General features: G+C 33.6%; 1 protein-coding gene and 1 long non-coding RNA gene across 4 annotated transcripts in view; both read right to left on the reverse strand.

Moving 5' to 3' along the window:
* Nucleotides 1-480: 480 nt before the first annotated feature.
* LOC146998046 (uncharacterized) lies at nucleotides 481-7,295 on the reverse strand. Its single transcript, XR_015040239.1, has 4 exons — nucleotides 6,651-7,295; nucleotides 4,948-4,982; nucleotides 4,483-4,567; nucleotides 481-1,716 (listed from the first exon to the last, which is right to left on the reverse strand). It is a non-coding gene; the product is annotated as an uncharacterized LOC146998046 (long non-coding RNA).
* An 18,831-nt stretch (nucleotides 7,296-26,126) lies between these two features.
* The window catches only part of LOC118179848 (major facilitator superfamily domain-containing protein 6-like), a 33,282-nt gene continuing 32,016 nt past the window's right edge, over nucleotides 26,127-27,392 (reverse strand). For all 3 annotated transcript variants that reach the window (XM_085813101.1, XM_085813104.1, XM_085813102.1), the window contains exon 5: nucleotides 26,127-26,444. In XM_085813101.1, the coding sequence (XP_085669227.1) occupies nucleotides 26,290-26,444 (155 nt within the window). In that variant the 3' untranslated portion in view covers nucleotides 26,127-26,289. The remainder of the gene's footprint in view (nucleotides 26,445-27,392) is intronic.

Below are 27,392 nucleotides of genomic sequence, written 5' to 3' on the forward strand. Positions count from 1 at the left end.
CTGTTATCAATAAATACATTGAATGAATTGCTGGCATGTGATGCAATTGGTAGTCTGGTCAGTGAAACCTCGAAACCTGAGGTCTGTCTGTCTCAGTCGTGAAACTGCCTAGTTGTGCAGTTTTGTGTGTACACATCATGAAAGTAAGGTGTAATGCAGTAACGCTGTTACAGATGAAATGAAACAATGTTGGATAAGAAAAGCTGTTTTAAAATCAGAGAAATACCAAGGCTATATTAAAACATGCTGTGCCAGGTGTATGGACATATGGAAATAATGCTTTATCAGAAGAATGTGTATAGATCTTCAGTGTTCAAGTAGGCCATGGCACTGATGTCTTTCACCAATATGTTTAACTGAGAATAAAATTTCATGTGTCAAAAGTGTATTCTTACAATCATTAAAGATCTAATAATGCCAAAATTGTTCAGGAAATATGAGGATTTCTAATTTTTAAACAAAATAATCAGTAATTCAGTATCGAATTCAAACCTAAATTGTGTATTTTTAAAATATATAACCCATTTCAGAAATGTATCAGAATAAACAATAAAGGGTAGTATTCCGTTTTGAGGACCGTAAAAAAATTGTAGCGAAAATGTATATGCAAAAGTGCCAAATCTAGCAAACGCACCCATTTAACATCGCACCAAATCTAGCGTATGCGCTGATTTCAGATTGCGTAAGTTTATAAAATTCTATATTTTTTAAGATGCCATTGAAATACTAGTTTAATTTTTAAATCCGTTTTTGATATCCTATGGATTTAATAATTTGGGAATTGCCCGTGACGAAAAGTCTGCAATAGAATTTTAAGTGCAGAATCCTCCACTGCTTGACGCGTTTTTAAGAATTGTACATACTCGGTATCCATGTCCACATTGACCTATTTTCACTTAAAAAAATCCCAGAATTGCACAAAAATGGCACTGCGCACACCCTTGACTTTTATCTATATACACATCGACCTATTTTCACTAAAAAAGTAAAAGAAAATTGACAAAAATCCAATTGTTTTTACCCTTGTAAAAAGCGGCAGACAAATAAGTAGGCGATCCTGCACTTTACCGAGAATTTTTTCATAGAAAAGGCATCATTCATTATAGAAAATTATGTTTGAGGAACCAAAGAGATGAAATTATGCTTTAGCCATAACTCGGTAGCAAAATGGCAATGCAGGCATCCATTCAGTTATGTTTAGCAATTTTTATATAAATTATAAGAATGATCTGAAATAGTTATTTACTCTTATGCTTCCATTCAGTCATGTGTAGCCTTTTTTATATAAATTATAATAAAAAAGTATTATACGAAATTAACATTTCACCTAAATTAAAACATTCATCTTAGATAGTTATTTACTATTATACTTCCTTTCTTGGGTTAGGGTTGCCGCAATTATTTTTGGCAGCACTGGTATCAACAACCGTTTGGCGATTTTTTACGCCCCTCAAAACTGAATAGTACACAATAAAGTTATAGATTCTTTTTATGCATTTTCTCAAGATTTTCATCATTACACATTGGTTTTCAATAATTCTTTGATTTTCAATAAAAACCTTTTCATTTTCGACTGTTTTCTCAAATTATGTATCTATGCTAATAAGTTACAAATATTTTTTTGGGTATTAAAATTTTCCTTTTCTTCATTTTCAGTTTCTTCAATTTCTTTCCTTTTCTTTCTCCTCCTTCTGCTTCTGATTGTAGAACCTGTATCTAAAAATGAAAAAAACAAAAATTAAATTCATAAATTTATTAGTAAGCCAATTAAAGAAAATGCCAAGATGATGATAAGCTTCTGTGGAGGACATGAATATAGAAAAAACACATACTAGTTATCCTCATTGTTATTTAAATTATAAGTTCATCATTCAGATGTAATTGCCATAGTAAGTTTCATTGTTTATATATATTTTTATTATAGTTTTAGTTTACAGTGTTATCTTCTTCCTCTTAAACAATATTGCACAAATTGTAATATTAGAAATATCTTTACGGAATCTGTATGATTCCAAAAATTTTGGCTTTCGGTTCATCTTTTTTTTCAGTAACATGTAGTAATTTGATCACTGATGGGACATATTAACCTACTGCTAAATACGATTGGGACATTATATTCCACAAAACAAATTTATCCAAAATTTCTTAAATCTGACCTTAAAAACTGTTAAATTACTACTAAATAAGCACCATTTCATACTAAGTATACCTTGAATATAATTGCACTTACTATAAAATTTAAAAAAATAGACAAATCTAAAGAGTATTCTCTTGGGTGTTTTTTTTGGGGGGGGGAATATTTTGTGTGTTACCTTTACCTTTATTTATTAAATATCACGGTACTTTTCCCGTTTCGCCAGCGCAAATCTCGCCAAGCAGACTTTGTTGGCAACAGCATACACATAAAAAATGTTAATAAATGTTAGTTCTAAGGATTTTTTATTTTGAAGGCATAAACATTTTAATATGGTTTGAAATTTTGTAAAAACCAGTAAGTAAAGACAATAAATTTGTAAAAAGACATTAATTTAAAATTTACTATGCTTTCATGGTTCAACATCCTGATTCGCCAGTTCGTATCACATGACCCCAGGTGATCTTCATCTCACCTAAACTATGCTACAAAAAAACTAATTCTCTCAGTAATTATCTACATTAATTTCAAGTTAAAACTTAATATAAAATACAAGTTTAAATGCAAGAATTATTTCCATTCGTACGAATAGCTTACTCAGAAATTATGTAAAACCGCATTGCTTAACTTCGCTAGTGCATTCTCATTAGAATTGATGAATTTAACCCTTGATTTTGCCTTTTCTACATTTTCGCCTTCGAGTGAGCGGTGTGATTGTATCCTAATTGACTTAATCACCGCAAATGGTCTTGGGGCATAAAATTTAACTATCTAGGTAAAATTTCTATGTAATTGTATACCAGTATTGAAAGAAACATACAATCTGATAAGAAATGGCTGTGACTTGTTTTGAAAATGAAGCATAAAAGGTTACCAGCGAAGATATTCCGTTTAGCATCGGTTGTATCATTATTGGCGACTTTATCGTTTGCGCCGGTGAAACGGAAAAGTACCAATATTACATTCTTCACACTTTTAAACCACATAAAATTCAATTTAACAGCAATATCACAAAATATTTAAAAAAAAAAAAAAAAAAAAAAAAAAAAAAACAGCATATTTTTAGAATTTCCAATACACAATCTCGTGCGCTGGAGATAAAAATGGTTTTTCCTGTACAGTGTTGCCATTAATCGCTCTAAAATCATTGAAAGTGTTAAAGATTTACAAAATTTGAAACAGATAATAAAACAAATTCAAAACGCAAAATTCGGGCTTCCAAGTGCCCATGTTCAGATGGAAAACTGCGTTATTAAAAAAATTGATGACTCTAAGTGAAATTGTTTTTTCACAGTGCTTGAAACCTTCATGTAGATTCGTCAGTATTTAGTTTATTTAAATATAATACATGGTGATAATATTTGGTGGCAACTGTTTGAAAAGTGAAGCGACTCAAAATGCCGTTTTGGGACTAATAGTACTACGGGTCAAACCCCCTCTGGGCTAATAATAAATTACATACATTTGACTTGTAGGGTTTATATTTATTTTAAGTTTAAGCTATCTTTCTTGTCAAGCCTTTACTTTCCCCTAGAGTTGCCAATGCCAGAGTATGTAAATTGTAGTAGAACGCGCAGAGTATTCAAATTTTAGCAGAAGTAAATTGTTACTTAATTGAGTTAAATAGAAGGGAAACGAGATTGTAAGTGTGCTTCTTGAATCGCGAGCGTGAAGGTTGTTAGGTAGAAATTTAAGAACCGCGCGTTTCGGTCTGTGTGCTTTTCTCGGCAGTTCGTTGAATCTTTCAACTTCATAATCAATAAGTTTGCTGAATCTCAGCTATACCTTAGAATGCGGTTAAGTTAGTTACGGTTATAGAGCCTCGTAGATAGTGACCTCGTTATTTATTCATCCTGTCATTTATTTTTAGTTGTACTTTTCTACTTTGTTACACCGCCGGGTCGGCGTAGTTTGTGAGCGCCAAGTGATTTCTAAAGTGGAATTAAAAGGGATTTAAACCCTTTTTACGAGTTTGTGTAATTTCCAGTTCATAGCAGTAACTACTACTGTTGCTGACAAGTTGGGGCCGCACTACATCATAGACTGTTTTCTTTTACATCTTCTTATGATTTTAAACCGTACGGTTTTCCTTATGTTTTTAAACATATAAGTAGGGCAAAAGCATATAATGGTTTTAAAAGCATGCATATTGTATTTTTATAGAAATAGAATACAAACTTTTCATTTTTTCTAAATGCCATTTTGGTGTGTTGGCTGCTGTCACACATGTAAAAATTCATAAAATTAGAAAAAAAGTGAAAAGAAATCATACGAAATAAATATTATTTACTGAATTTATACAGAGATAATTTATAATTTTGCATAACTATAAATAAAGGATAACATACTACTAGGCGTTTCAGCATTCTCTATAATGGCAATATTTTCATCACTACCATCACATAATCTGCCACTATTTATCGACGCTTATCCCTGAAATATAATAAACTTCTACAGAAAAAGATATATCTTTTACATAATGCAATAATACATTAGTATCAGTTTAACATGTTTATTCACTTGATGAAAGAGAAAAGTCAAGTGTTCAGATGATAAGATCGCCAAAAAAAAAAAAAAAAAAAAAAAAGGTTTTGGTGAGGGGGGGGTAAAGATATTTTAACTCCGTTTAAAAACAAAAACTTTCTACATACTGCATACTGCAGAAGAGACAGACTGGCATATGTATCACTTTTGCCTTTGAGAGGGATGATAATACAATACTAGACAAAAATTATAAAAGATAAATTTTTTTTGTCTACAAAATGTTCATTCAAAAACATTTACAAAATTCCTTAAAATTTCGAAATACAAACCATATTTTGTTGGAGATACTGTGGTCTGTCATAATCTGTGAAAAGAAAAAACAATTACTTAGTAGAATATTTATGCAAATACAACTATTTAAAGATAAGCAGAGAAAGCTTTTAAAATTAATGCAGTGCAGCATCATTTATCATAATATGCAATAATAGAAATATAGTTGAAAAAGCATATTTCAGGTGCTTATATACATTTTCTGAAGAACTACTAGCTTCCAAAAAATAAAATACTACATGAGATTAAAAACTAATTATAGTAAAGTAAAACTGATTTCAAAATAAAAATTTAAAAAAATGTTTTTAAAATAAGATTTAAATTTTGAAACAAATGTAACAGCTTACTATTTTCTGCAAGTTTTTTCCTTCCTTCCTGAAGGTAAATAAATTGCAATTAGTAAACATTATTAGAAATCTGTTAATGGAAATCAGCTAACACATTTCTTTAAATTTGCAGTTTCTGTAATACTTATTAGAAATTATGTAAACACTGTCATCTAGCCATCAGTAATACCTGCCAGACTCATTAAAGCAAAAATTTAGAAATAAGTAAAGTGAATTTTTAACAGATATATTTTGAAGCATAAGTACATACGAACACCTCTAAAAAAATGGAAAATTGGAAATAAAATTTTAACATAATTACATTAACATTTTTCTTTCACTAAAAGGCAATTCAGAAATTATGATTTTTATCATGTTACTATTTAAATTTCAGTGTCTAGGTATTCAAAAACTGCCAGAATAAAAGATAGAGGTATTTTAATACATGACATTAGAGAATGAAAAATATTTCAGGTACTCTATTGTTATCAGCACCAGATTCAGAAATTTATGTATGCATCTGTGTGAATATATATATATATATATATATATATATACATAAACAAAACAATTTTTGTTGCATTTATTAGATTATTTGAAATTTATTAATTATGAATTTAAAAAAAATCGTTGTCTTTGGGAAATTGTGAAACACTAGTTCTAAATTTCTTACTTTATATATATGTGTGTATATATATATGTACGTATGTATGTAAGTGTGTACATACATACGTACGAACATATACATCCTAAACACATATATCCATACATTTCTGTTTTTGTTTATGTGATTACGGCAAAGTTTCGAGGCCTCTCTGCCTAAGGGAAGGGATGCCTTCGGGAAGAACTTTCTAAGGAAACTGACTCATATACACATTACACATGGGAAGCGTCCATGCAGCCAGCCCGTTTGCTGGATTTGAATTTTGGATTAAACTACCAGTGGTCAGCGACTTTATCGCTCAGTCACTGGTGGGCCATAGATTTCTGAATCCCGTCCTGATAACAGAAGAGTACTATATTTTAATGTTATTTTTATAAAAATCATCACTCTAATTCCTTATCCATATTTTTATGATAAGGTAATAACATTATTAACTGATTCATATTCACATGATGTAAGAAGAAAAACACAAAACATATATAGCATTGTACCTTTGTAAATATTTTAACATATACAATTTATTACAATAAGCAATAACAATAGATTTACTAATAAGACTCCAAGAAATAATTAAGTGAAACATAGTTTAGAGCAAGTTAACTTTTTTCTTAGGAAGAAATCCAAAGAGGAGTTTTGCTTCAACAATAAAAGGCAACAATGCAGATTTCTTGCAGAAAAATTTACAATATTATAGAATATTTTAGATACTTACATTGATTGCAGACTGTGCACATATATCATAATTTATCGGGGTAATACCCTCCACACATGTATTGCCTATCAATGACAAAACCTCAATGGAAGTCAGTTTTTCTTTGCCAGGAGGTCCCCCTCCTGTACAAAAATGATTATTTTTAATATTTGCCACTTTTTTCCTTGTGCGGCATTTCAAAGCATGTCCACTTATTTTTCACTTGCATCCCGGTTCTCTTAACTCCTAAAGCTACGGAGTTTAAAATTGTCGCAATTTCCTCCCACGCCTCTTTTTATTCGTTTATATTGGCATATGACTTGCCCAACTCCTCGCTAATTAATTCTTTGTAACTATCTAGAGATGTCACCAAAACTTCCAACTCTTTCACAGAAAAAATTTGTCGATCGCTGCATTTTGAAAAACACACAATATCCAAAACACAAACACGTTGTTCCTAAGGAAAAGGAACTATAGGAATGAATGATTGTTTACATCGAAACGCAGTCTCATTGAACAACTGACGTAGTTCATCGGCTATTCTCTCCTGAAATGAACGCTAGACGGCTTTCGATTGCAATTTTGACGTCATCAGTTACCAAATATGGACCTTATAAGAAATAGACGGGTTTTCTCCCTCGTCTGAGACGTTGCCGCACCTCCTTGCGTTGCCGGCTGTCATCTTGATCACATCCGGTGGAGTAGGGACGACTTGCAAATTAGTTGCCTATTGCAGCGTGTATAATTGTCAAGACAAAGCTGGTTGTAGCGCCTCATTTTACAAATTAGAATTTCTACATATTTTTATTTTTGAAATTGAGATTGATTTTTAAAAATTTAGCATATTTATCAAGCATAATTAAAGTTCCAAATAATTATAAAGCTATTGCATACTTTCAGGGCTGGATATTTTTTTAGGTTTTACTATGCTGTAAGGAAATTTGTAACTACTTCTTTTAGAAAATAATATTTAAAATCTGAACTAATAGAAAATTTCAAACAAGCAGTTTTCTCTTGCAATTTTTATGCTTTTTATTGGTGTAAATAAGTAAAAAGTACTAAAATATTTAAAAACGAATTTTTGAGAGTTTTGTTTAAAATTCTAAATTGTGCTGCTTTTTTAAAATTATAGATGAGTATTATAGCACAATTTCTATAAAGGGATTTTATTTCATAATACATTTTCAATTATTATATTTCAATTATATTTCATAATACATCATAGTGATAAACACTTTTGACTCCTTAAGAATTTTTATGCATTTAATTCTAATATTAAAATTGTATTTAACCGTAATAATTAAATTTTGCTTGTATTTTATAGTGATTATTTTTTTTAATTTATTTTTAGTTCTGCATAAGATTTTTTTTTTTTTTTATTTACTGTTAATTTAATTTATTAGCCCAAAGCGGCGGTAGCTTAGAAAGGCTTAGTTTCGAAGCGGCATTTTGCGCTCTTTTACTATAAGTGTCCGTGTCTCCTTGCAAATTGTTGTTACCAAATATTATCGCCCTGTATTTTATGTGAAGAAATTAAAAAATAAAGAACCGCATAAATACATGTATGTTTCTTGCACTGTGACAAAAACGACAGTATCTAGAGCCATCAAATTTTGAATAATGTAATCCTCCACCCGAACATGGGCACCTGGACGGCCGAATTTCGAATTTGTTTTAATCTATTTCATATTTTGTAAAACTTAACGAATTTTTGATTAACAAACTCAACGAGTTCCGAGCGAGCACTGTACGAAAATAACAGTTTTATCTCCAGTGCGGGAATTTTAAAGATATGCTGTTTTCAAATGTATGTGGTTTACGGGCGAAGAACATGATATTCAATAAATATAGGTAACACACAAAACTTTAAAAAAAGGTTCCTTTTGGGAGTATTCTATTCCTATATTCTTTTTGGGCCTATTAATTCTAGTGTAATATATTTTGGCTTTCCGAGTTTACGCGAACTGCGTCTTCATTCTTCTACACGCAAACAATGGATAAGTATTCTTTCCTACGTAATAAACTCAGTTTTTCATGTCAAAAATTAATTTGATTTCTTAGTATTTAATATCATTAGTTGCAGAAAAATTAGCTCTTTAATTTGGCATAACTTTCATTTTTCTAACTTTAATTGCATTTCAGTTATGAGCTTTAATGAGTAGATTTTTCTTCGTTTCGCTTGTGATTTAGTTAAAGGGGGATGAAATGCCTTCTTTCCGGTTGAAAAGTCACTTTTTGCGAGTTTTCAGCGTTCTTTCGTTGGGACCCTTGCAGGGTTGTTGAAATTCCTAATCTCCCCCGGTCGCAGGTGGTGTTTATTTGGCGAGGGTTTGGCGATATAGATTTTCCGTTGAGGTTTCAAAATAGTGGTTTTGGCGAGTTTGATAACATGAGGGTATGCTGTGGTTGCAACTATTTCAACTTTCGGCGAAAAATGGGTTGCGCCAACTTGGCAGTCCGGCGCTCTCCCTTTTAACGGGTTGTTTTGTGGGACGAGCGCACTTTTTACACTTTTCTGACACTTCTTCAATATGTTATGACAAAAATCACATGGTACCAATATGTTATGCTAGAAAATCACGGTACCAATATGTTATGGTTTCCTACTCTGTTGACATAACACTTAAAATTTTTTAACAACAGTAATAAACTAATATCAATAAGCCCTGTACATTTGCGTTGTGTTTTCGGATTAACCCTGAAATCAACTTGAGAATGAGACGGGTGAAAATCATGAGCACACACACACAAATTTAACCTATGAATGATCTAGAAAAACTTATTTATTTAACTATTAATGCCAATTATAAATATATATATATCCATTAGTTGAAAAAAAATTATCAAAATATATTCAACAAAATTTGAACTATTGTTTTACACATCAAACATTTCCAAGTAATATTTTTTTTAACATCCTTGTAATTACTATTAAATTTAATATTGCAAATCTGGTAAAACATACCAGAATAAACTATAAATTTAAGAACACTACCCTCCCCGGGGAGAAAATAAAAAAAAAAAAATTTAACAAGTTACACTTTCCACTTCACACAGAATTCCTCAATACAACAAAAATTATTGCTTAATATTGCACTCAATATCATCATTTAAATACTATTATTGCACATAACAATTTTATTTATTTAATTTTTTTTAGATTAATTAAATATGGTTTAACCGGATAAAGATAAGTAATGACACATTTACTATTCTACAAACAAGTTCGTCCTGAGAAACAAGAATGCTCTAATACAAGCACTATTTCAAATCATCCTCACGAATGAGTAATTCAAAAAAAAAAAAAAAACATTCAAGTAAATAATTTCCTGAAGAACTTAATTTTCTTAACCATTAAGTTAAGTTACAATAACTTTAATAAGGTTATAAATCTTTATTCCATTTAATGCTTTTACTTGATTGATACACCAAAGAAAAATGATTTCTATAGAATTAGGATAAAGTTATCAACTACAAAAAAAATTTAGGGTTCAACAAATTAACAAATTAAGTTAATTCAATCATTTTAACTGCAGAAATCTATAATATTTAACTAACCAAGAATTAACCAAAAAAAAAAAAAAAAAAAAGAAAAGAACTTATCTGTTAAGGAGCATCAAACAAAAGAAATCCATCGAAGCTCATGAGGAATGCTGGCAGCCTGTTGAATGAAAAAAGAAAAAAAAAATGTTCGTCGAACAGTTTGGATTCATTACGGTAGCCTAGAAGTTCTAGTAGATTTTAGGATGAACAAATGAGGTTCCAATACGGCAAGATAAGTGAAATACAGTGCTGGCGGCCTGTTGAATGGAAAAAATGTTCGTAGAACAGTATGGATTCATTACGGTAGCCTTGAAGTTCTAGTAGATTTTAGGATGAGCAAATGAGGTTCCAAAAACAACGGTTGTAAATTAACGCTCTGGTTCCGAGTGAAGCGACGAATCAATGGTGAGCATCATTTTTCTAGAAATTTACTTCTGTATATTTTTCTTGAGATAGACAAACACACACAACAAAAAACTGATGAAAGAATTTCGATTTGTTTTTTTTTTTTTTTTTGAAGACATAGATGCCCATACCTACGGCCCGCGCTCACAGCGCTTAGCCAAGAGGCCCGTAGGTCTATCGGGGCGAAGCTCCATTTTCTTCGTCGGAGTCAGCTGTCGCCTCCGGCCAATTAAAAGGGCAAAAGAAGTGTCAGAAAACTGCAAAAAGTGTAAAAAGTGCGCTCGTCCCACAAAACAACCCGTTAAAAGGGAGAGCGCCGGACTGCCAAGTTGGCGCAACCCATTTTTCGCCGAAAGTTGAAATAGTTGCAACCACAGCATACCCTCATGTTATCAAACTCGCCAAAACCACTATTTTGAAACCTCAACGGAAAATCTATATCGCCAAACCCTCGCCAAATAAACACCACCTGCGACCGGGGGAGATTAGGAATTTCAACAACCCTGCAAGGGTCCCAACGAAAGAACGCTGAAAACTCGCAAAAAGTGACTTTTCAACCGGAAAGAAGGCATTTCATCCCCCTTTAACTAAATCACAAGCGAAACGAAGAAAAATCTACTCATTAAAGCTCATAACTGAAATGCAATTAAAGTTAGAAAAATGAAAGTTATGCCAAATTAAACAGCTAATTTTTCTGCAACTAATGATATTAAATACTAAGAAATCAAATTAATTTTTGACATGAAAAACTGAGTTTATTACGTAGGAAAAAATACTTATCCATTGTTTGCGTGTAGAAGAATGAAGACGCAGTTCGCGTAAACTCGGAAAGCCAAAATATATTACACTAGAATTAATAGGCCCAAAAAGAATATAACCAAACTTGTGTAGCTCAAATTTTGAATAATTACAAATTACAATTTTGATTTTTATGAATCACTTAATTAAATTAAATTCGCTACACAACAATCTTGTTTAATTTTACCTTATTTATTTCAAAGCATCACGTACTATCAATCTGATTTAATTTTACTTTATTTTTACGCAAAATTAAGTTCATAAATTTTGTGCTTTGCATTTGTGCCAACTTTTGCAATTTACCAGAGCGTTGCCCTTGAATTCGCAGTCGAATTGTAAATCGCGCGCGAGAATTTTCTGAAATTTTCTCGAAATCAAAAAGGGATATTTATTTATTAAATGTTAGATGCACGTGCTCTTGTATTTTTAATTTTCCGGCTTAGCTTTCGGCTAATCTTTGGAATATGGTAACAGGCAGTTTGGCAACATTTTAGTAAGGGATAAGGTAGGACTTTAGCGATAATCTGAGAAGTACACAGTTCGAATCACATATTATTTTGTCTGAGAGATCATGAGACATGTCATGTGACATTTTCCGGAAATTTCCGATCGTGATTTTATCTAATAAGCACTTAGAAACAATTTCTCTGCTAAAGTGCAGAATCGCTTAGTTATTTGTTTGGCACTTTTTACAAGAATAAAAAGAATTGGATTTTTGTCAGTTTTCTTTGACTTTTTAAGTGAAAATAGGTCGATGTGTACATGGATAAAGAATGAACGCAATGTCATTTTTGTGCAATTCTGAGACTTTTTTTAAGTGAAAATAGGTCGACGTGTACATGGATACCGCGTATATGCAATTCTTAAAAACGCGCGAAACTGTGGGGGATTCTGCCAGTGGCGTAGCTAGGGTGGGGCAAGGGGGAACATCTGTCCCTGGGCGCAGCATTCAGGGGGCGCCAAATTGATGTTGCGAAATTTTAGATTGAAATGTTTTCCGTTCTTGGCACAGAGAAGGGGGCGCAAAATCTTCAGTTGTCCCCAGGCGCTGAAAACCCTAGCTACGCTTCTCTGCACTTTCTCCCAATTTCGCACCTAATCTTCGTCATGATTAAGCACTTTTGTTCCATAAAAATTCTAGCATAAGCGTAATTCGGCTAGCAGAAAAAATGTGGAGTAAAAAAAAAACATGTATTTACTTTGTGAAAACAAAATGGCGTCCCCCCTCCTCCCCACCAAAAAAAAAAAAAAAAAAAATAGCAGGTTGCTGTAGCGGGGTTGGTCGCCAAATTTTCGCCAAAAAATTGCCAAGTTACCGTAATCCGAACATTCACCTAGCTTTCCTTTGTCACGCGCTGCACTTCACGGGGAATAAAACAATTTAATTTATAATTCTACTAACATTAGCTATTTAAATACCAAATCCGTAACAGTACTATAATATCATCGTATTGTTATATGTGCGTACCTTTATTAGTTCGCCATTATACCGGTATTGTACAGGTTTATATATTTTTATAATAGTACTGATTTGGTGAATTGTACCTTAATTGTGTTTGTATATGTGTATTAATTACTTTCCATGTACGCCTATTTTCGTAAGATATATATCAGTGTGTTTAATATTGTACTGTAATAACGCATATAGGCATATATTGCCTCATTCTTACCTTTTTCAATGCTCAACTTCATTGCTTTCTCAAACGAAGACAGCTCTTACGGGAGATAATTCTGAAATTATGAATGAATTCAAAATAATTTGAAGTCCTTAAACAGGTTGATAAGTACCATTTTCAAGCGGACCGGCTTCTTTGTCGATGGATGTTCTAAAACTCTACTCTTTCAACTCTTACTATTTCGTAACTCCAGGATTATCAGGGCGTAGCTAGAGCTTCCAGCGCCCGGGGACAACTGAAGAATTTGCATCCCTTTCAGTGTGCCAAGAATGGAAAACATTTCATTAAAAAATTTCGTAGCATCAATTTGGCGCCCCTTGGATGGTGCGCCCGAGGACGGATGTCTCCCCTTTCCCCACCCTAGCTACGCCACTGAGGAGTATACAGTATCTAGCGCTTGCGTGCTTTGGCTTAATAAACTTGTATTCACAAAAAGCAGACTATGTGTGTCATTTTGGATGGAAACTTTATCACGATAAATGTGAACTGAATATTGCTTGAGTCTTCTTGCAATTCCTGAAAATAAATATTCCTGCACTCTTTCATTCTTCATATAACACTGATAGTCTGAAATTTATCATATTGCTTGAATCATGGGAAAAGCTTCATGAACATTCATTAACAAAACTCAAAAAAAGCAAGATCTCTTTTATTAGATGTATGAAAATATAATACTATTTCAGCTCTGATTCTCATAATGGGATCAAAAAATATAAGTGTTATTTTTTTCATATCTCTTTTTACATGTCGTGCAAACAGAGTGAATATCTTTTCTACTTTGACATTACCGATTTTGATAAATACACAAATGTAAAGCAGAAACAGCAAGAAGTATGAGGTTAAATTTTGTAGTAATTAAATATAAGTAATGATTTCAGAGGCTAGTAAAATTTGGATTCTGAACATTAATGTCACTGTTATCTGGATACGGAATGTAAAACGGTTTAGAGCCTGAAGATTTGAAAAGTTGAAAGAATGCAGTTTTTAAACAAAACTATAAGCAATCCAATACGTAAAAATGATAGGGAATGCACAAGTAAAAATAAAGAATATTTTGACGTCGATCAACATGAGAAAGTTCTAGATTTTGTTTTTTGAAATTTGGTTTTAAATATCACTGAGCTAGCCAATGCCTGTTCTAGACACATCGGCCTCCCCATGGAAATTAAAACTGACTGGCCTTTTTTACAGAAATAAAATACGGTTATTTGCTCACGTGCTGTACACCACCTTGTGCCCCGCTAGTATCGGCCCTGCAGCTAGCAGTCTCGAGTAGTAGGAAGAATTCTGATTCATTAAAATATTGTTGTGTACTAAAAGTGCTTTTAAAAATGTCAGTTAAGAAAAATTTAAATGCTGCAATTTTAAAATAAAATTAAAGTTACGGTGAATGAATTAAAAAGACTTCTTTTTATTAAAGGTTTCGACAGATTCGAAGAGTGAGCGATTTCATTTTTAAATATGAAGTGTTTTAAAGCAATACGCAATTATATAAAAACATTTTTTCCCCTCATAGAGGAACTTTAAAGTATTGTAGGTGTTTAAATATATGCTACAAAATTTAAATAAACTCTTGTTTATCTATTGTGCAAGCAAAAATATTAAATACAGTATAATGAGAAAATCTAAAGAAAAAGCTTATTTTTTAACAAAGTCATTGGCTTAATTAAACAGCTTTTCTAACAGGGATAAGTAGATTTATTCAATATATTTATATATAGTAAAATGTAAAACAAAACTTCTGATGCTCAGAATTTTTTAAAAATGCATCGAACTGCTGAAAAGACACAAAATGACCTAAAAATAGGGAAGAAATTTAATTACCTCCAAAATATATTTTCCCTAATTTTTAAAGCTTAATGCACTTGAATCATGTTCCAATATCTGTTTTACACTGTATTCCTATTTTTTTATTTGATTTTATATATCCCCGCTCTTAATTAATTTTTCAGTCATCACTTACCATGTGCAAATATGGAACTTTGTCAATATTTTAAATATTGACAAAGAATTTAAAAATATTTTAAATATTGAAAGTTACATTCACTGTTGCTTGGATTAACCCTAAAACATTCTTTCTTTTAATACTTCCGTTCGATGGAAGTCACTTACCCGTGAAATAAATAATTAAACCAATCAATCCCATTTTCAGTGTCCTTATATCAACAAATGAATTTTTTAAATTTCTAACCATGTTAATATACGCACTCAAGTACATGGTATACTGAACTCAAATCTATGAAGGCTTTCTTTGCTGAGAGTTCTTATTCTGAAAAGTATTGATAATAATATATTTTGTCACATAAAATTAAGCATGCTAAGAAAATAAACTTATGGTTAAGTTCAAGGCTGTTTAAATTTGTCTTTTGAAAAATGGGACTCTCTTTTTAATTTATAGTGCTTCACCTTAATTTACTCTGAGTTCGTTGCTTCGAAATTAAACATACGTTATCTGCATTCTGTTTTTAAAAATTTAAACTGAGGAAGATTTTAGGGAATCTAACATTTCTTACTATCAAAAAGAAAAGAATGCTACGTATAACGAAGTGAAAATAAAATAAATATAATAGTAATAATAATAAATTGAAAGATATTGAGGGTTCAGATTTTAACGATCCCTTAAATGGGCTCTTTCAAAGTTCAGTGTGATTTATCAGTAGAGATCATTGATAGCTGGTACAGGTAGAAATCGAAACATTTTACAGGCATTAGATAAATATGCACGTAGACTAACGTAAAAATGTTATATACCTTTCGTATATTAAAAAAAAGTAGTTCTATAAAAATATTTAACATTTTAAATTAAATATGTCATGAATCAAATGCATTTTTATTTAAATAAATCAGATTGCAAAGCGAAAAAATATAATCTGCTTAAGAACTGCATCTGTTGCTTTTAAATAGTTTTGTTAATTAATAACATATTAAATGTGAAAGAATAATATGTTATGTTTTCCGAATAGCAACAAACTCGAATGAAAAGTGAAGCAAACTAAAATACTGTTTCAAGACTAATAGCCTTTTTGAGCTGAAAATAAAAAACTTTTTTAAAGATTTTATGCAACACTAGAAAGCCGGGCGGTCATACGAAGTTCTAGATATTATAATTGTAATTAAAATGATTTGTGCAAAAGTGTCTGCTAATTTAAAGTGAATTACCCTGGGCAGGCGGCGAGAACACCCCTTTGCTTACTGACCCACGGGGTTTCCCCCTTCTACTTGCTTAAATGCTCTAAGTAGAGTGCAATGAAGGAAACCACTGCCGGTACATTTCTTAAGAGCCACCGCTAGCTCAATAAATAAAGGTAATTTAAATAATGAAATGTTAATTCACATGTCAAAGATCTTTTTGTACACAACATTTCTTGTGTAGATCTTTTCATCATTTTTCAGCTTGCCTTGCAGAGGACCATCCATTATTTTTAATTTTACGTTCGTTCTTTTACGAACTCTTGAACAGGCAACATAAAGTTGACCGTGTCCAAATGCAGGCTCAGGTAAAAAGATGCCAACACGCTTAAGCGTTTGGCCCTGAGACTTATGGATGGTCATAGCAAAGGCAAGTTTTACAGGAAATTGTCTACGTCTCAATTGAAACGGCAACCCTGTGCCGTGGCAACTTCACTCCATTGGCTAGTATAGTTACGTAAGCAACCAATAAACTATCGGCGACAAACAGACACTTAAGCCGCATATATATATGGGGTGAAGTAACATTATCTACTCCAAAAGGGCTGGCTCCCGGGCTTCGAAGCACATCGTTTGATTCCGCAGGTCCCTGGCACGCCATTTTGACCATTCGCGTCTTCTTGGGAATTTAATTAGCCGATATATTAATTAGAAACTAATTTTTCCCTACGCTTTCCGTACATTTTCCACTTCCTTTTTTGGGTTTTCTCTATTGGAGAGATTTGGCTACGTGCCAAATTCTTTTTTTTTTTTTTCGAATATCTACGGAACGGCGCCGAATTGAAATTCGAGACGCGTATCTTTGGATTCCAAAAAGTTCTCCGAATCCATCGATACCGTTATCATCTTCGTACGACTTTAATCGGCCGATATATTAATTAAAAACTGCGGAAACGTTAATTTCCGCGCTCATTTTTCCAAGTGGCAACAATAATCTATCGGCGACACATACTTTAGCCGCTTATATATATAAAGATTTGTACATGACGAAGATTAAGGTTGATGGCATTCGAAGGTCTAACTCTTCTACGTATTTGCAAATGATAGTCATTTTTATATGCTAATCTCATAGGATAATTATGGAAGAAAAATTCACCAATATCAGTTCCTTAATAATTTAGTCTTTCATTTGTGTTGCGAAATTAGCATTTCTCCTTGCTGCTGGGAAGTGATGAAGAGGTGAAAAGTTCAGCACGTTATAATCCCGTGGTAGAAGACAAGGATGTGCCTACCTGGTGTGTGTATGTATCATCCTGGTTATCGACGTGTCCAGTAGCCGTGATTCTCTCCAACATGGTGTGGTAATGTGATGTGCGAAAACCTGACATGGAATATAACTGTCGAGGACTAAAATAGGAGTATAAATCTAACAGAGTGTCCCGGACAGCAGTTGGATGAAGTACCGCATGGAACAATTGCAGTCCATGCGGTATTTCATACAAATGCTATTGCATATACGGTTCATCTGTTTCTATAAAGCTCAAGGTAGCACCCATTAAAATTTACGTTTTATTTACATCAAGTATATTCCTTTGGTTGGCAAGCACGTTTTACACCACCCAAATACTTTCAAAATCACCAAATAACAGTTTGGAACACTTTTAAGCAATGCAGAAATACACTCATGTCCATAAATTAAGGATAATTCGGATTCACGCGGAAATCGAACTCTAAAATAAATATATCACCTGTAAAATCACTACACACATCTTCAAGTATCAAATGCAAATTTCAGAAAGTAACCAGATGACACCAATGGTACATCACAATGACGAGAGTGTAAGAGAGTGATATATAAGGAATACAGGCAAAGAAGTAAAATTGTTCGCAGGCGCTTTATAAGTATATCAGTGCAATAACCGAATAGTTATGACACAAAGAACGCATTTGGATGATTTTTTTACGTGGTAGAATTATAGGCCGTCTGGAATGTGGGCGTACCCAACTGGAAATATCAGACGAACTTGGAATTGCCCAGATTGTCATCTCCAGGCTTTGGCAACGATTCCAAGATGATGGTAATGTGAATAGACGTTACAGCACAGGTCGCCCCAGAGTTACAACGCCGAATGAGGACAGGTATTTGGCAGTTACTGCCAAAAGAAACTGGCGGAGCACAGCCTCAGACCTGTCTCGTCAGCTCTCTTCAGGCACTGGTACGACAATTTCAAGGCAGACCGTGTACAGACGCTTAGGGCAGATTGGTCTATATGCTCGTAGACCTGTCAGATGCGTTCCACTTACTGCAACTCACTGTCGCCTGCGGTTAGCCTGGAGCATGCATTGTGGACACGGCAACGGTGGGCTTGTGTGATGTTTTCCGACGAGTCCAGGTTTATCTTGCAGTATATATGCACGCCGGGCTTTCATATGGAGAGCTCCAGGTACCCGTTACCACCAAGAAAACATCATTGAACGACACCGTTACGGTGGTGCAGGAGTGCTCGTTTGGGGTGGAATGCCTTCTATCGGAGGATATTGGAAATCGGAATGCCGTATGGACTGGCCAGCATTCTCACCGGACTTGAATCCAGTAGAGCACGTGTGGGATATGCTTGGCCGACGAGTTGCAGCCCGTTAACCTCCTCCTACATGTCTACCGGAACTTCGGAGAGCATTGCTTTTTGAGTGGTGTAATATCCCTCCAAGATCAGATCGATAATTTGATACTCAGCATGTCTAAGCGTTGTACAGACTGTATTGCATCGTCTGGGAGACATACAATGTATTAACAATCATACCAACCGTGTAATATTGGTTTTTTGTAAATAGTTTTTTTTTGTAATTTGCTCCAGGGAGAAAAAATCGCTAATTTTTTTAATAATATCAAACATATAGCATTTTTTTTGCTCTTTACCTTTTGTGTAATAAATAAGCTTTACAAATAAATCAAATTTGTTTTGCTTCTAACTCTTCCTTTGCCTGATTTTGCATTATCCTTAATTTATGGACATGATTGTATTTAATGAATGGATAAAATTAAATATGAGATTCATTATTGAATCATAAGGATAAAAATTATTAAATTTGAGGCGAAATTTCAATGAAATGTTCCTTTAGTGTAAATTTTTGGATGACTAGAGACTGCATATTTGTCAACAAGTAGATGAAACTAAATGTTAATATTTGAAACTCCGAGTGATTTTGAGTTGAGTGCTTCAAACTTAAACTCATTATCCATTCTTAAAATCGAAGAGCATCTATTTAAAAAGATTAAAACTGAGGAATCAAATTTTCAAATGTAAATGATATCTTAAGTAACATTTCTTACTTAAAATCTTACTTAAGCAAACTTAAGTAACATTTCTTACTATCAAAAAGAAGAAAATGTAACGAATTAAAAATAATAATAAAAAATACTTATTAAAATACTTATGCAAAATTTATATATGACCAGTGGCAAGAAAGTGTGAGTTGGAAACATGAACGACGGGAAAGCTGCGTAAAAATAAAATAAATATTATGTAAATTAAATAAATCTCTACACCGTAATTCTGAAAATATTAGTTCAAAAAGTTCCATTTAAAAAATTTCAACTTCCATCCACTCAAAAATTGATGAATAAGATTGGATTATTAATGGTCTATAAATTTGTCTTGATTAAGAAGGAAAGTGATTGAAAACAAAAAGATTAAGAAAGTCTTGATTAAGAAATTCCTTCTTAAGTGCGTCATCGTAGGTTTAAGGTTCATCTTTGTCTATGGGCGATGCATTTGCAAGCGCTTTAACATTTGGGAAGCACTTATAGGTTCTAGTATTAATATTACGGGAAAATATATTTAATTTTGTAGCAAAGCCTTTACAATATTCTAAAAGTTCAGGCACTGCTTGGTGCTTTCCTTGCAATCCCTAGTTCAGCGAGATGTGTATAGTTATATCAGTTAGAAACTCAGAAACATCAATCATACTCATTTTTTATCGTTGAGTTCGGGTAAATGTTGTCCCTTCTCATTAAGAAAAACTTCAATGTGTTCCATGCATGACACAAACTTATTCAAAACATCACCTCGACTAAGCCAACGAACACGGCTGTATGAGGGAAGATCCACATATTCACTTTTCATTTCTGCTAAAAGAGATTTAAATTGCCTGTGTACTAATGAAAAATGGGACATTATGAAATTAACTAATTTAACAACAGTGTTCATTACAGAAATTAAGCGCTGTGACGAAATTTTGGTAACTAAACTTTCCCGATGTGTATGATTTTCAAGAAGTTTGACAAATCCTCTTTCCTTGATAAGTATTGCAGCAGTGCCATCAGTAGTTCCACAAAATATTTTATTTATATTAATGTTCTTGCCTTCAAAATAATTTTAAAATGCAGAAAGAATATCCTGTTCCTTAGTTGTCCCAGAGAGAGAAATCAAGTTGCATAGTTCTTCATAAACTCGATCTTTATCACAATATCGCGCAATTACTGCAAGGCGCACAACATCATTAAAATCGGTATTTTCATCAAGAGTTGCTAAATGCAACAGTTTCTTGTAATCCAGAATTCTATTTTGTGGTTACCTTTTCAGGCATTCAAGTTATTCGTCTTTCAGTAGTTCGTGCAGAAGCCGGTATTTCTTGAATTCGGGATAATATTGTATTGCTGAATAATATGAAATGATATTGTATCGCCAAACAATAAAAATGTGTCCTTTGTATATTCGCCATCTCTGAAAGATTTGCTTTTGACAGCTGTACAATGAGCAATTAAGAAATTACATTCGGTCGCTTTAAGTTTGGTTCCAGTTGTTTCGCAAAAAAGTGTAACTTGTTTCTCATATTTAGTTACGGCTCCTTTAATAACTTTATATTTCGGAATTCTGAAATGTAGACTGATGTGTAATTTGAAAATATCTTTGTACACTTGATGTGAGACATACGACACAATTCGCAACATAACACACATACAAAGCAATCCTTTTGTTCTACAAATCCATGTTCATTCATCCAAAAGTCTTGAAAAAAGCGATCATCAAGTTTTCGTTTCTTAAATGGCCATTTGAATAAACATATACAGGGGTTGGACAAAAATATACAAACACCTTTAAAAAAACATGTTTCTTTGCTTAATATGGTGTAGGAAACCCGTTGGCATCCAAAACAGCTTGCAGTCTTCTCGGAATGGATAAATACAGATCCTGTATGTTTGCCAAGGGAATATTATACCATTCTTCCTGCAAAACGGTGGCAAGTTCAGATAACGATGTTGGCGGTGGATAACGAGAACGCACTTTCCGTTTCAATGTAGACCACAAAGGTTCGATAATATTCAGGTCTGGTGACTGTGGTGGCCAAGGGAGATGGGACAACTCATCCTCGTGCTCAGAAAACCAGTCCTGGACAATGTGAGCTGTGTGAACAGGGGCTTTGTCGTCTTGGAAGACACCATCACCATCGGGGAATAAAGTTTGTACCATGGGATGAACTTGATCAGCCAAAATGTTCACATAAGTCTTGGCAGTCATGTGCCCTGACACAGTTATCATGGGGCTAGCAGAGAACCACGATATGGCTGCCCAAACCATAACAGAACCCCCGCCATGTTTCATTCTTGGCAACAAGCAGTCTGTACTATAGGCTTGAGATGGCGTTCTCCAGACGTAAACTCGGCCAGAAGTGGGAAACAATGTGAAAGAAGACTCGTCAGACCATATTACTTGCTTCCACTGCTCTATAGTCCAGGCTTTCTGAATTAAACACCACCTTTTCCTGTTACGGGCATTAGCATCACTGATGAGTGGCTTCTCAATTGCAGCACGGCCAGCAATTCCCTGTTTATGAAGCTCCCTTCTAATTGTTTTGGTACTCACAGGGTTCGGTAACACAACATTCATTTCAGCAGTAACTTTTGCAGCTGAGGTCTTCTTATGTTTCGTCACATTACCCTTAATGATCGTCTGTCACGATCACTCAGGACACACTTTCGTCCGCACTATGATTTAGCAGATGATGTTTTTCCGCTTTTCAAATATGCGGAATAAATCTTCGATACAGTACCTCTTGAAACACTAAACACCTCGGCTACCTTGCTTACGGAAGCACCTACCATACGTGCTCCAACAATTTGCCCACGTTTGAAGTCTGTTAACTCTGACATAATGCAATGACAACCTCACATAACAGTACTCCGACAACAACTGAACTGTTTAGCACATTTACGAAGTTGTATAGGTGGCTTCAGTAGTCAAAAACGCCAGCGCCACCTACATATTTCATTAAAATCAATCTTTCTTTTCAAACATGCATTTCACAAGGTGTTTCCATATTTTTGTCCATCCACTGTATGTATGAACTGTCACAATAATTAAGCAAATGAAATACAAGTTTTCACAATAAAACCAAGACCGTGCCGTAAAATTAAAAATAATCTGTAGCGCATGACGCCCTATATTCACACTAAATTCTATTTTCGATTGAAATCATACCAGATTCTCGTGGATCGGTGCGGCGAAACGAACGAAATCTCTCCTTTCGTTGTGTGAGGCTTGAGGTGGAACGGCGCAGAGAGGAGACAGGACGATGTATTTTTATTTGATAATTTTGTAGAGTGGTGTAGAGTGCAACTGTACCGCGTGTCAACCATAGGTTGTTGACGCCTGGTCTAGAAAAATGATATTTGGCGGAGTCATTATATTTTCGATTAAGCCGGGAAAAGGATGTGTAATTCAAATTTTTTGGCCTAGTCCACATGAAGATCGATTAAAGAATTTAGTTATTAAAATTTAAGTTGTAGAGACATTAGGTTATTTCGATGCTGAGAGAAGTGAAAAATGAGCAATACCCTCGCCGGGACTCTAACCACGAACCTCTCGATTATGCGCGGAGTGTGTTGACCACTATACCACAAAGGCTTACTAAGAAGGCGGAAGAAATACATTCTATACTCCCACTTTTAAAGGGCGACTAGGGATTAGGGGACCCAATCACCAAATTCTGGTGGTGGAGAATCATCATTCACCACCTTTTTTTTAGTTCGGGCGCCACTGCAGAGTAATTCTACTATTTGTTAACATCTTTGCATTTTTTGTTTAGTTCTTGTGATTTGAGTTACCTCCCAAGTGAGGCGTAGTTTGTTAGCGTCAAGTCGACGCATTATGAATTTTAAAGAGTTTTAATAAAGAATTCTTTTAACCCTTCTCCTGTTTGGTTCCTGCACGTACTTTAGCTGCTATACAGGTTTTGAGTCTGGTTCTGACCGCTGTGATGGTAGGACGTCTTTTTTGACGCGCTGTTCGTACCTTGCTGTATTAGTGTGTTATACTCTGATGTGTTTAATTCGAAGTGCTTCTCTTACGGATGTGCTATTCGGGTGATTTTTGTGTGATTCTCTGATCAGTGATTTGATGTTACGACGGATTGCGTCTTTACTGCTTAGTGTGTACTATTAGTTTCGCTGATTGAGAGCCACGTGGAGTTGGCGGGGAAAGACAACTCACCGCTCGCTAAGATGGATACTGCTGATCTTGGAGGATATTATTAGGTTTGGAAACAACGTGTTAGTAAGCAACTGGAGTGAATTGTTGAATGCGGACACGTTATCGTTGGATAATTTTATGAGTGTACTACATTCGATTGAAACCCTAAAAGCTTGCATATGTTCGATGGAATTGGACTTTGAGGACGGTTATTCTATTGCTAGAACTGAACAGGACCAATTTGAAATTATTCAAAGGTAAGTGTGAGACTTACGGTGCTATTAATCCTAAGTATGCTAATATGTCCCTTGCTAGTGATGATGTGTGTATTGTTGAAAATGTTTCTCGTGTTAATGAAAATATTCCTAAGGTTAATGTTGATGTTGTTAATGCTAAATCTGAAAATGCTGCAAATAATGTTGTTCCTAAGCCCAAAAGGTCTTCAAAAAGAAATAGTCCAGTTCAGAAAGTTACGGATGCCGAAAAACACGGCCAGGCCCTCAAAGCTAGTGAAATGTAATGTAGACATTAATATTAGTAATAAGTTTAATGGTTTAAATGACAACGAAAACATGAATGTGCAGGGTGAGCAGGAGGTTATTGAAATTCTGCCCCCTAAAGTTAAGCCGATAATGATAAAACCTAACATTAAATTCTCGGATTTTGTAAAGCAACTCAAAACTGATACCAAGCTTGAAATTGTAGCAAAAGTAAATGGAGAATTTCTTAAAATTTTTCCTAAATCTGAATCTGATCATAGGGATATTACGCATTACCTTGATGAAAATAAGATTGATTACTACTTAATTGTTGGTAAAACGGAAAAGCCTGTTAAAGTAGTGTTCAGAGATCTCCCTATCGACTGTCCGAAGGTCAAAATCCATGAGGAGCTTGAGGCTTTAGGATACAAAGTCAGAAAGGTGTCTCAGATGCACCGCTTAAAGTCTAAGGTGTTGCAGTGTCATGTTGGAAGTGTTGCAGTGTCACAACTGCCAACACTTCCAACGTTCCGCTGAGAACTGCAAACTCAAACTACGCTACGTTAAATGCGCGGGGCCTCATAGGACTGAGAATTCTAAAGCTAAAAAATTGAAAATGTGTTATGCTGCAACTGTAAACAGACAGGTCACACCGCGAATTATCGTGGGTGTTTTTAAGTTTCCTAAACCTCATAGAAATACTTCTGATAATGCTAAAAGTGTTACTGATTCTGTTAGTTCAAATGCTACGAATGAAAATGTTAGTGCAGAACTTGTCACCCCAGGAGTTAGCTATGCTAGCGCAGTTAAACGTGGTTTCTCTGTCCCTACTGACAAGATGGATAACGATAAAGGTGTGAATAAGGCTAAAAGTGTGAAGGATGGAGCTGAAGACTCTGGTCCCGCTGCTGTTATGGACATACTCATAAAAGAGTTAGTTGATATATTCAAGGCCAGAGTGCGTGCAGCTGAATATACTATTGATAAAATGTTTATATTATTCGATATCTTTGAAAATATATTTGGCACTAAATGTACTGACAATGAATAGTGTTGTAAATAATCTTATTTTGTTCATCCTAGTTTAAAATATAGATTAATTCTTGTACTTCTTTCCCTATGCATCTATATGTATTGTATTCATTTGTCTTTTCTGTAAATATTAGCACCGTGAGACTCACACTTCCTTATGCCTAGTTTGTTTTTCCAAGTGTATTTTCTTCATCTGATCTATGTTGACTGCAGTTATTGTTTTTTTGCGTCATTCGCAACAGCTTATACGTTCTACAAGGGGTAGGGTTCACGATAACCCAGGCACCCTGGTGCTACACCGTTCCACTGGAGCTGTTATACAAAATGCTATACAAGTAGATACTACAAAGTAAAGTTCGATTAAAATATAATCTGATACATTGTATAACAATATACAACAGTCAAAGTATGAACAATTGAAATTTCACATTAAAATAAAATTTTTTCAGAGATGCAGATATTAAAAAAAATCTTTTATAGCCCATCTCTGGAAACAATTACTCTTATTGCTGTATTATTCATAAAATAGTTACTTAATGAGTAATAATAATTATTTTTTTAATCTGCATTATGCTTCAGAATAGAGCTATTTTAGCAATAATTAAAACACTAGTTATCAAATTATTATAAATATCTTATGACATAATTTATTTTTCTTCAGTGAAAGCTCTGAGTACCTCCTTCTTCATCTTACGCGAGACAATGCACTTGCGCAACACAAAGTATTCTTTTAGACAAGAAAGACTTATTTCTGTTTCCTACTAAATATATCGAACACACTTCATATAGAATTTAAATGCAAAGTGTACTATATTTTATCTTTCATAAAATTACTAACGCATCTCTTGCATATATTAATTACCAAGTGTTTCTTGATTGTGAAAGTATTTAAACGGGTTTTTATAAGCGCTTTGTTTATCGATAGAGTTTAAAAATGTGCTTCTTAAAAATAAAATACAGAAGCACGACAGTTAAAATTATTTTTAATAAAAAATTATATCAGTATAAATATATTAAATGCAAAAGATAGCATTCTATAAGTAAATAACACAGGAATATACACTTCAAAATTTTATGATTGGTCACAGCAAGGCAAAATATGTCTGAAGAGACTGATTTTTAGCACATTTTAATCTTCTCTGTAGGGTAGCCGTTTCATAATAAGGTGTGATATAGCAAATGATAGGGTGCAAATTAAACTAATGATAGAAGCTGAGAAAAATGTAGTGCTTCCTCCTAATTTGTCGAAACCAATGCCACCTAAAAGATTGCCTGATGCAATGCCTGAAAAAAAAAAAGATTAATATATGAAAACTATTAAAAAATTACAAGGATTACTAATAAATATGCCCTACTTTGTTTAGATGTTTTTACATTTAAATGTCAGTGAAACAAAGCATAATTTTGTTAAAAGTTATGCTGGTCACGTATAATGAATCAACATTCAAGCTCAATAACACCACAGTTTCATTTTAAGAAAGCAAAATCTTTAGAACAATTCATTTTAGTGCAGAAGGCAATTAGAAATTGACCGTTTCTTTCCTTCATATTACACCTAACTGTACTGAAATGGAGTGATTATTGAGGTCTGCTACGGATTTGTTTTCATCTGATGACCGCGCTGTAATTACAGCAAGATTTTCGTGCTTTTTTCGAAATGCAATGCTACTATATGAGTCTGGATCTCCAAGGAGGCTTCCATTTCAAAACAAGATCTACCGTGCTTTCTTATATGTACAGATATCTTTCATAGTAACTGCCGATCATGAATCCATTCTGAGGATACTCATATTTGTCCACCAATTTCATTTCATCCATATAATTTTATATACTTTCAATTGAAAATTAAAATATGTTGTAAAATATTTGTGTATTATTATGCATATCACATTTACTTTATTCAATTCCATTTAACATTTTTTCTTGCAAGTCCGTCCAAAATTGAAGGACTCTTATAATTTTGTTTCGCATTGTAAATTACTTGTACTTGTCCTTCTTTCATTTAAATTAATTTCCTCTGTAAATGATAATGCGAACTATTGAATAAAATCAATTATTTAATTTCGTAGTTAGAAAACTTTCAAGCAATCACTAGGAAAAAAAGATATTCCCTAGTACAAATAATTTAGTTCCTGCATTCTGTTAGTTAAAATCATTCTATAATATAGGCAGAGTAAATTGGTGTTTCTTCGTGATTGGAGCAAAACGTGTTTTAATAAATCATTGCAAATT

This window comes from Stegodyphus dumicola, chromosome 3 (assembly GCF_044657685.1).
Source record: "Stegodyphus dumicola isolate Sdum_Otavi_A_Nest chromosome 3, ASM4465768v1".
Classification (NCBI taxonomy): Eukaryota; Metazoa; Arthropoda; class Arachnida; order Araneae; family Eresidae; genus Stegodyphus; species Stegodyphus dumicola.